Below are 10,369 nucleotides of genomic sequence, written 5' to 3'. Positions count from 1 at the left end.
AAATAAAGTGTCAAAAAGAACCTGGCTAATTTTTCATTAGTTTTTAAAGCCTAAAACATTTGTAACTTAAAATTACATGATAATTTTCTACCCATTTTGATTTTAACTTCAGAATATTTATTTTACTTTTTAACTTACTCATAATTTCAAGTCTAATAGACTCACACACACAAGAAAACAATAAATCTTCAAGAACTCTTGCCTTTTGTTCAAGTGTCCACACCCCGGCAGCAGGGGGCAGCAGAGGCTCTGTGAGTGTGTGGAACTTCAATCACTATGGCAAGCATTCAACCAAGTGGTCTGACTTCAGAATTCCACTGCCTTAAAAATAGATGCGCTATTTTTCTCTCCTGCTGACATAGACATCCATGTGTCTTTACGGGAATTTTGGCTCCAGGTTCTTTGCAAATCTAAAATAGACCGATTTTAACACTTGGCACAAATGATGCCACAATGTCAGGGCAGAGAGCTTTAATTTAATAATGCTCATTTTGATACTGTATACCAAAAAACCCAAAGCCCAACAGTCAAGAATATATACTTCATCTGAAAAGATGGCCTCGGTTTGAAACAGACGTCAAGTAGCCAGAAAACCAAACTGCCCTCTCTCTGTCAGAATAAAGAGAAACACTGCCGTACAAAGCCTAAACGTTCAAGAGCAGTCATATAATTAATGATCTGGCCTGCAATTATAAGATGTGCAAATAGGATCTGAATACTTTAGGAAACGCACACTACTTCCCCTGGATAACTATTTCTGGCTAAATTCACCCACAGGGATGAGTGGCTACTTTAACAACGCTCCTAAGTAACCAAATGTTGGGAGGACACAACATAAAAAAGCAGGAGTCGGAAACTTTTCTCACTGGAATTACAATTTAAACAAAAAGCAAATCATGCTATTTTGCGACAAACTCAATACCGAATGCTTCCAGTTTTAAAACGACATCACCGTTTGGTGGTGCTGTGTGCCAGTCACTGCCCTCTGCAGCCGAACACTCAGAACATCAATGTGCGTCACAGGAACAAGTCAACTGGCAAAGGCCGTCTTCTCTAGATACACTTTATAATGTTACTAGGGCCCGGTGCACGGAAATTCATGCACTGGGGGGCCGGGGGGGGGATCCCCTCAGCCCTGCCTGCCCCCTCACAGTCCAGGAGCCCTCAGGAGAGGCAACTAGGCCGATCAGGGGAAGGTGCCGCCCCCATCACCCTGCCGCTGCTGCCACTGCCAGCTGCTACAGCTGCCTGCCCTTGGCCCTCGCAGCCGCAATGGCTTTGTCTGAAGGACGTTCGGCTGTCTGGTCTAATTAGCATATTATGCTTTTTTATTATAGACTGTTTTAAATGAATACACTCTGCAGTTTGGGGGAGGAAACCTTAGAGAAAGTAAACAGGCGTATGTACAAACTTCTAATAAAACTGTTTTCATTTACTGATTCTAGGACTTGACACTATTCAGGGTAGTCTATTTCACTCAACAGACTTTTTTGTAGTAAGAAATTCAGGGAACTAACGGATATTTTGAGCACAGGCTAATTTGTCATTCCCAGGATCCAGATTCTCAGCTTGAACTAAGGCTGACTTCTACCCTCAACTGAGACTGAGCTAAGGATTGCTAACTCCAAAGCTGGTGGCACAAGTTTTCTGAAAAACCTAATAGTCCCTTTGAGACTTGTTGTGTGTCGTCTGCAATATCTGAAGATACAGGATTTCAGCAGACACCCTCGGCTCCTGGAGGAAGATAGCACTGAGTGTGAGCTCCTTCCACCCCCCACTGAGCACAGCACAGGGACGGAGGCCCCGCCCTCATCTCCTGCCCAGGCCTGCCTCTCCTGGTTCCCTCCAGCTCTCCCTCCAGACACCATGCTGGCTGTCCTGGCCCCGCCCTGCTCCCCACCCTCCTCCTAGGGCATCCTTATTCCTGACTCCTGACACGAATGCCAAGCTGAGTCCTGGCCTTCATTTTCCTCCTCCAGGTGCTGCTGGGCTAATCCCAGCCAAGGTTGGACAGATGTGGTAAAGCCACGTCCCTGTTATTTACTTTTAATTCTACTGGGAAACCTTTTTATTTGAAAACTAGAGGCCCGGTGAACGTGGGATCCCTTGGCCTGGCCTGTGGAGATTGGGCTGAAACCGGCGAGGGCGCAGGCCAGGCCGAGGGACCCCACCAGTGCATGATCGGGGCTGGGGAGGGACCGCGGGAGGGCTCCAGGGTATGTCCGGCCTGTCTTGCCCAGTCCCGATTGGCCAGACTCCAGCAGCAAGCTAACCTACCAGTCGGAGCATCTGCCCCCTGGTGGTCAGTGCATGTCATAGCTACCAGTGGAACGGTTGAACGGTTGCTTGGGCTTTTATATATATAGATCACTTCAGGAAGTTCAGAAAAGTTGAAAGATTAAGCCTAGTACTAGGAATCCCTGTGCCCTTCCCCAGATTCCCTCCAGTGAACATCCCCCCTGTGGTCTGACACACGAGTGAGGCACCAAGAACACAGCCTACTTCCCAGCGCCTCACTCGGATCCTGCTTCATGTCTCACGCCCTCCAGCCTGATGGCTCTCCTGCATCACTGAGGACCACTGAGAAGCGGACATCTAACCCTGACGCTGCTCACTCTGTGACCCCAATCCCTCAGGAAGCTCCCTGGGGTCCCTGGGATGACCCCCTGCTGGGTTTCCTCAGCCTTCCCAGCTACTCCTCACACTTTCCCAACGTGGCTCCTTCTCTCAGTCCTGGCTCATCTTTCTCACCCAGCAAACCCCACTCATATGTGGAATGAATCGAATGAACAGAATAAACTGATGAAGAAAACAGATCCTTCCTCTCTTTTTCTATCTCTTTCTTCGTCTCCAGTTCTCGAGTGCTACAGCTCACATCCATGCCATGCAGCTCCCATACATGCTGACGAGTCCAAATACATCATCTTTCCTGAGATCTAGGCCTACATCCCTAACTGCCTCATAAACCCCTTCCCGAGGCCTGGGCAGGGGGCAAGACACAGGCTGGGGCATGAGCAAGGCAAAGCCAGTAAGAACCACGGGGGCCCTGATGTGCACGGAATCAGACATTTTTAAAATTGCGGGTGTCTACACTTCACTCATGCTTTATTCTGGATGACACTGTAAATCCATCTCAGTCTTTTTTTATATATTTATTTTTAAATCTTTATTGTTGAAAGTATTACATATGTCCCCTCTCCCCTCCCCACTGACCCCTTCTAGCCTGCCCCCGCCCCAGGCCTTCACCTGCCTATTGGCAGTGGCCATGGCTTATGCACATATGCATACAAGCTCTTCAGTGATCACTTCCCCACCACCCTCCCTCCCCCGCCTTCCCTGAGCTTCCGCCTCAGTCTGTTCCATGCTTCTATGTCTCTGGATTTATTTTATTCATCAGTTTATTTTGTTCATTAGATTCTATGTATAAGTAAGGTCATATGGTATTGTCTTTCTCTGACTGGCTTATTTTGCTTAGCATAATACTCTCCAGGTCAATCCATTCTGTCGCAAAAGGTAAGAGTTCCTTTTTTATGGAGTATTCTACAGTATAAATGTACCACAGCTTTTTTATCCACTCACCTATTGATGGGCACTTGGGCTATCACCTCACAATGAGGTATAACCTCACACCTGTCAGAATGGCTACATCAACAAATCTACAAATGACAAGTGCTGGCGAGGATGTGGAGAAAAGGGAAGCCTAGTGCATTGCTGGTGGGAATGCAGACTGGTGCAGCCACTCACTATGGGAAACAGTCTGGAGTTTCCTAAAAAATTAAATATGGAACTGCCATTTGACCCCAGTGATCTCACTTCTAGGAATATATCCTAAGAAACCCGAAACACCAATCAGAAAGGATATATGCACCCATATGTTCATAGCAGCACAATCTACAACAGCTAAGATCTGGACACAGTCCATGTGCCCAGCAGGAGATGAGTGAGTGTATTTTATTGATTTTAAAGAGGGGAAAGCAGAAGGAGAGAGAAATAGAAGCATTGATGAGAGAGAACAGCATCCATTGGTTGCTTCCTGCAGCCCCTCCTGGGGATTGAGCCCTCAGCGCAGGCATATGCTCTGGGAATTGCACTGTGACCTCCCGGTTCATAGGCCACGCCGCTGGGCAAGAAATAATTTTAACAGATGCAATTTATGTAGCTAAATAAAAGAGGCTCACACACCCGTTAGGATGGCAACCATCAAGGAGCCCAGACGATACGGGTGCTGGGAGGGGTGGAGAGCGGGCACCCTGTGCACTGCAGGGCTGTGGAATGTGCAGCTGCTGGGATGGTCCCTCAGGACTCAGCAGCCATGCCAGGTGCACTCTCAGGTCCCTGTCCCCCTGGCTCACAGGAGTGCTGCTCCCAACGGCCACAGGTGGAGGGGCCCGAATGTCCGACAGCAGGCGGATGGATAAACAAACGCATCAGGTCACACAATGGAAACTACCCCGCCTTGAAAAGGAGGGGAATTCCGACACAGGCACCACAGGGATGAAACCTGAAGACATTATGTGAAGTGAAATAAGCCAGTCACAAAACAGTCAGTTCGATCCCTCTTCTCTGAGGTGCCTAGACTAGTCCAGTTCAGAGACAGAAAGCAAGGTGGCTGCTGGGAGGAGCAGGGAGGGAGGGATGGGGGCAGAGCTTCAGTGTGAGAAGATGAGAGTGGAGATGGGAGAGGTGTGGGCTGCATAACAATGTGAGTGGACTTTATGCCACTGAGCTGTCACTTAAAAGTGGTTATTAGAATGGCCAAGGTCATGTGTATTTTACCACCATAAGAATTGTTTCAGCCCTGGCTGGTGTGGCTCAGTGGAGAGAGCGTTGGCCTGTGGGCTGAAGGCTCCCGGGTTCAATTCCAGTCAAGGGCACATCCCTGGGTTGTGGGCTCGATCCCCAGTAGGGGGCGTGCAGGAGGCAGCCAATCAATGATTCTCTCTCACCATTGACATTTCTCTCTCTCTCTCCCTCCCTCTCCCTTCCTCTCTGAAATCAATAAAATATATTTAAAAACATTGTTCTAAGTGGGCTACATGCCCACTCTCTCATGTTCAATGGGAAACCAGTGCCCACTCTCACGCTCTCACGGCAGCGCGCTCCTGACCGCAGGCCCCACGGCCTGTGCGATATGCTCTCGGGAGGCCAGTGCCATTCTGTCAAGACCTTGAACTGGGGTCATTGTTCAAGCTCCCCACCTCGGCCGCGGCCTCTGGCCAGCCCTTCGCTGCTTCCTGTAATGCTCGCTTACCAGACGTGATCAGATTTGTTAAATAGGCGAGACATTTACATGGGAAAGGAAGGCTATTTCCTCAATATCAGTGTTTCCTTCTGATATTATACCCTTTGATGGAAACAAAATAAGTTAGCACTTAGCCATATTCAAGTCTGCCACCTGAACAATGATCTCCACAGGCCTTCAGAAGGATAAATACTGAAAACAAACTTTAAAGTTTGTTTTTTTGGCTACTCTTTATTTTGAAAAATTAAATTCCTTCTAATCCTCTGAATTTTACCATTTCTATTGTTGGTCCCTGCAACCTCAATAGTAGTTGCTCATGGTTCCCCCAAGCCTCCCAGACACACAGGCCCCTCGACAGCACTGCAAGTTCTGTACATCCCCCCTCCCCCAACACCCTTGGCTTCTGGGCTGCTACTGGCTGCTGGCAATGCACCGGAGTGGACTGCGCCTCAGGCACTGGAGCGACCGCGCCACAGGCACTGGAGCGACCACCGGAGCGACCCACACCACAGGCACCGGAGTGACCCACACCACAGGCACCGGAGCGACCCACGCCACAGGCACCGGAGAGACCCACACCACAGGCACCGGAGAGACCGCACCACAGGCACCGGAGCGACCCACACCACAGGCACCGGAGCGACCCACACCACAGGCACCGGAGCGACCCACACCACAGGCACCGGAGCGACCCACACCACAGGCACCGGAGCGACCCACACCACAGGCACCGGAGCGACCCACACCACAGGCACCGGAGCGACCCACACCACAGGCACCGGAGCGACCCACACCACAGGCACCGGAGTGACCCACACCACAGGCACCGGAGCGACCACAGGAGTGACCCACACCACAGGCACCGGAGCGACCCACACCACAGGCACCGGAGCGACCCACACCACAGGCACCGGAGCGACCCACACCACAGGCACCGGAGCGACCCACACCACAGGCACCGGAGCGACCCACACCACAGGCACCGGAGCGACCCACACCACAGGCACCGGAGCGACCCACACCACAGGCACCGGAGCGACCCACACCACAGGCACCGGAGCGACCCACACCACAGGCACCGGAGCGACCCACACCACAGGCACCGGAGCGACCCACACCACAGGCACCGGAGCGACCCACACCACAGGCACCGGAGCGACCCACACCACAGGCACCGGAGCGACCCACACCACAGGCACCGGAGCGACCCACACCACAGGCACCGGAGCGACCCACACCACAGGCACCGGAGCGACCCACACCACAGGCACCGGAGCGACCCACACCACAGGCACCGGAGCGACCCACACCACAGGCACCGGAGCGACCCACACCACAGGCACCGGAGCGACCCACACCACAGGCACCGGAGCGACCCACACCACAGGCACCGGAGCGACCCACACCACAGGCACCGGAGCGACCCACACCACAGGCACGCACCGGAGCGACCCGCACCACAGGCACCGGAGCGACCCACGCCACAGGCACCGGAGTGACCCGCACCACAGGCACCGGAGAGACCCACGCCACAGGCCCCGGAGCGACCGCACCAGTGCCCACTGTTTCCGACTGAGCTTGTCCCGCAGCTGCTGACAGTTTCTTTGTCCCTGACCCTGTGGTGGACACCTGGTGTTGTGCCTGTGACATGGCCCTTCCCCTCTGCAATCAGGCCTGTGGCGGAGGCCTGCCTGGCCAGTGAGAGGAGTGTGGTGTGCCAATCAACTCCTGGGCGAAGCTTTAGGAACTAACACGTGATTCTCCGTGCGGGGTACCCCCACCTCCATACAGCCGTGGTCAGAGAAGCATCAGTGCCGATGGGGTACCGTCGCTGGGCCCGTGATCACCTGGGTCAGTCAGCAGGCTGACTGTCCTGCACACGGACATGAACAAGAAACAGCGCTATGACCCTGGGACCTGAGGTCCTCACCGCTGTCCAGCCGAAGACGGAACCGCCCTGAGTGACACTCCCTTCCCGTCCCTGCAAAGGCTCCCAGCACGGGCTCCGCTCACCTCCACCTCATCGCTCATCACTTCTCCTGACAGGACCGCTTTAGCTTCATCACTGTGATGAGCACAATTACAATCTATTTAAATGAAAAGTTACCTTCCAGGTGGTTTTCACTCTGCTGGGAGGCACAGTTCACACGTTCTGTATTTCGGTTGCTTGTCTTACTCTGGTCACTAGAAAACAGAACAGAACACACACGGGACATGTCAGCTACCATGAGTTACCATTTCAGTTTACTCTGAGACAGAGAAAGAAAACAACACTCGTTAAGCGATTGCAAACGCCATGTGCGGTTCTAGGTGTTAACGCACACGATTTCACTTGCCTCTCACCACGGCACTCACAGCACTTCTCACCCGCAGCTTACAGCAGACTGAGGCGAGGAAGTGAAGTTAATTTGCCCAATAAGTAAAACCCAAGGTTACGAAGCCCCGACCTCTCTACCACCCTAAGCTACTCATCCCCAGGAGCTGAAATCCCCTGCCTGACAAGAAGTTCCCCGGCTGTTAATGGAACACAAGCAGCTGATTTCTGCACATCTGGCGTTTTAGTAATGAAGGTGGTGAAGCACCATCTAATATCAAAGCACAATTATGGGGCGCGGCTACAGTGTTTTGGCCAGGTTCAAGCCTCGGACTAATCAAAGGACAGGGTCCTCTCATTGCCACGTGCAAGTCCCAGCTGGAGGGCAGGGCCCTCCCAGCACAATTATAGCCAACCGCTGTGGTTGTAAGCTTGAACCTATGGTCCAAACACGTAGCCCCACGTGCCTTGTGATAGAGTTCGGGTGCATGTAGTTGAGTAGGGTTGGAACTCACGAGAATGCTGTAAACAATGTGATCACACCCCTACCTTGCCTCGTGGCATCTGCTATAAAATAAAGACACGGCTTGTGGGCGCTGGCGCTGTCTCCTCATCAGGGAGCAGCGTCCCACCGAGACCCAGCTTTCATTCTCTTGTCTGTCTTTCCTTAATCCTTTCCCCCCCCCCCCACCCCCGCCCCACTCAGTTTACCTTTGGCCGCAACACACAATGTTCTGGATGCACTAAAAGCATAAAGTCGATAGGCTGACCCAGGAAGCCAGCCGCTGAGCAGACTGGGGGCAGGGTTCCCGGGTTCCCGAGTGCAATGGACCAGGACAGCGACCCCACACGCTCAGAATCGCTGAGCACAAACACAGTGAGGTGGCTGCACTCTTCCACATCTGCTGAAGGAAACTGTGTCTCCACGGGCGGGGCTGTGAGCATAAAATACCCCCATGTCTGAGGTACAAATGCCCGAGGCGGGAGAACAGGCATGAACTAGAGGCAAGAATTAAACAACTGGCTTCATGGCCGCGCAGCAACCCACTCAGAGCTGCGCTTTACACCTGTAGCACCTTTCACAGCTTTCAATGCGACCGTGAGAATGTATTTCTATAATTTCCGTTTCCGACACAGCTGTGTGTTTTGGAATCTGGAAATAACCACTGAAAATAAGAACCTGAAACATCGAACGACCCGCAGTGTCCCAGTGTCGTTCCTTTGAGCTCAAGCTCCTTCCATCACACTGAACAGACCCTGGACTTTGAAAATCACTTCAAATGATTGAGGAGGCGCCTGGGGAGGGGCGCTCCCTCCCATGACTGCACTACCTGGGGGGCTCTGCGGTCCCGGCGCCGTCCACACCCGGCGAGTCCAGGCTGGCGGAACCGCTGCTGACGTGGTCGCTGCTCTCGTAGTCGGACTCAGTCCTCTGCCCCTGCCAGGCGTCGCCAGGGACGCCCGTCTCGGTAAGGCCTTTCCCCGGGCCGTCGGGGGAATGCCTGCTGCCCAGCTCCTGCCTCGCTTCATCCTCGTAGATGGTCATCAAGCACTTCTGCTTCGGCGGCCCCTGGGGCCAGCTGCTGGGGCTCTGGTCCCTGCATCTGGGCGTGTGACTGGCGCTCGGCCTGTGCCGTGGACTATGCTGCCGTTTCTCACTCTCGCTGAGGACACTGTCGACATTCAGGGTCTCTCTCATGGGCTTCCAGCCTCGGCTCCCGCTCCTGCTGTGGCGGCTGCTGCCTTTACCCCGAGAGTCCAGGCTGCTGTCTGTCTCGTACCCAGGGCCGCTGTCACCCTGCACCGCCGGACCAGGAGCCTGGGGCCTCCCCGCACGCGGGACCTGCACAGACGCCCGGCTCTGGGTGGGTGGGTCCTGGCCACACGGCCCCCGCCCCTGACCGGGGGACGCGGGGCGACTGCCGTATTGTCGGAAGCCGTTTGGGGCAGGCGGTGATCCGGGCTTGACGCGTGGAAGGTCTTCATCCAGCACATCTTTAAAACAAATAAGGAGACACACGACCACTCTCAGGGCCGCCTCAGCCACAGCCACTTGGAGAAGATGTCTAAGCAGGAGGAGTAAGCGGCGATTCCACCACCCAGGGCTCAAGTCCTGTGCTAACTGAGACGTTTGTAAATTAAACGGCTACATACTGACTTTAAAATAACTCTAAAGAGATCACAAGATAATTAGTTTTTTAAAAAACAGTATTCCACCTCATTTATGGTTCATGAAAAAAAAAAAAATGTCCTACCTCTTATGCTAGCAGAGTGTCGAAAGTCTGTGAGATCAATCGCTGCGGAGGGGGGAGACAGATGCCCAGTCGCTGTGGTGGGACCGTGGACGGGTCCCCGTTAGCAGGGCAACTGAGCCACAGCAACCAAGTCCAAAACAGACCCCCTCACCCAGCGATTCCTGGCAAGGATCCTGCTGTGGCTGTACACACAGGCACACAAGGTCAATCTCACACCCTTTCTACAGGCCGCGTCTCAGTTACACATGGCTGTGCACAGGGAAAGTGCTGAGGCTCGTGGTGAATGGAACAACGATGGGGACCGAGGGGTGGTTGGGGCACCAGGAAAGCGAGCTCCTGTCACTTTTTCTATAATCCTCCTCACTGAGTGCACCACGAGTGGGCTGCAATCAATTTTAATTAAAAATTAAATAAATTGTCCAGCCAGTGTGGCTCATCACTAGGAGGTCACGGTTCGATTCCCAGTCAAGGCACATGCCTGGGTTGTGGGCTCAATCCCCTGTAGGGAGGGTGTAGGAGGCAACCGATCAATGCTTTTCTCTCATCATTGATGTTTCC

At 53.2% G+C, this 10,369-nt stretch overlaps 1 protein-coding gene across 4 annotated transcripts in view; it reads right to left on the bottom strand.

The window, feature by feature from the left end:
- Positions 1 to 10,369, bottom strand: part of USP53 (ubiquitin specific peptidase 53) — a 75,373-nt gene that overhangs the window by 30,401 nt on the left and 34,603 nt on the right. For 3 of the 4 annotated variants that reach the window (XM_014532165.1, XM_014532166.1, XM_005884749.2), the window contains exons 13-14: positions 8,888 to 9,551; positions 7,350 to 7,426 (exon numbers count right to left, since the gene is read on the bottom strand). In XM_014532165.1, coding sequence (XP_014387651.1) covers positions 7,350 to 7,426; positions 8,888 to 9,551 — 741 coding nt within the window. Of the gene's footprint in view, positions 1 to 113; positions 411 to 7,349; positions 7,427 to 8,887; positions 9,552 to 10,369 lie in introns of those variants that run through there. The other variant, XM_014532167.1, reaches the window with a different exon arrangement.

The sequence above is a fragment of the Myotis brandtii genome, unplaced genomic scaffold (genome assembly GCF_000412655.1).
Source record: "Myotis brandtii unplaced genomic scaffold, ASM41265v1 scaffold853, whole genome shotgun sequence".
Taxonomy (NCBI): domain Eukaryota; kingdom Metazoa; phylum Chordata; class Mammalia; order Chiroptera; family Vespertilionidae; genus Myotis; species Myotis brandtii.
The sequence above is the reverse complement of the archived record's forward strand: the minus strand, read 5'-3'. Positions and strand labels throughout refer to the sequence as shown.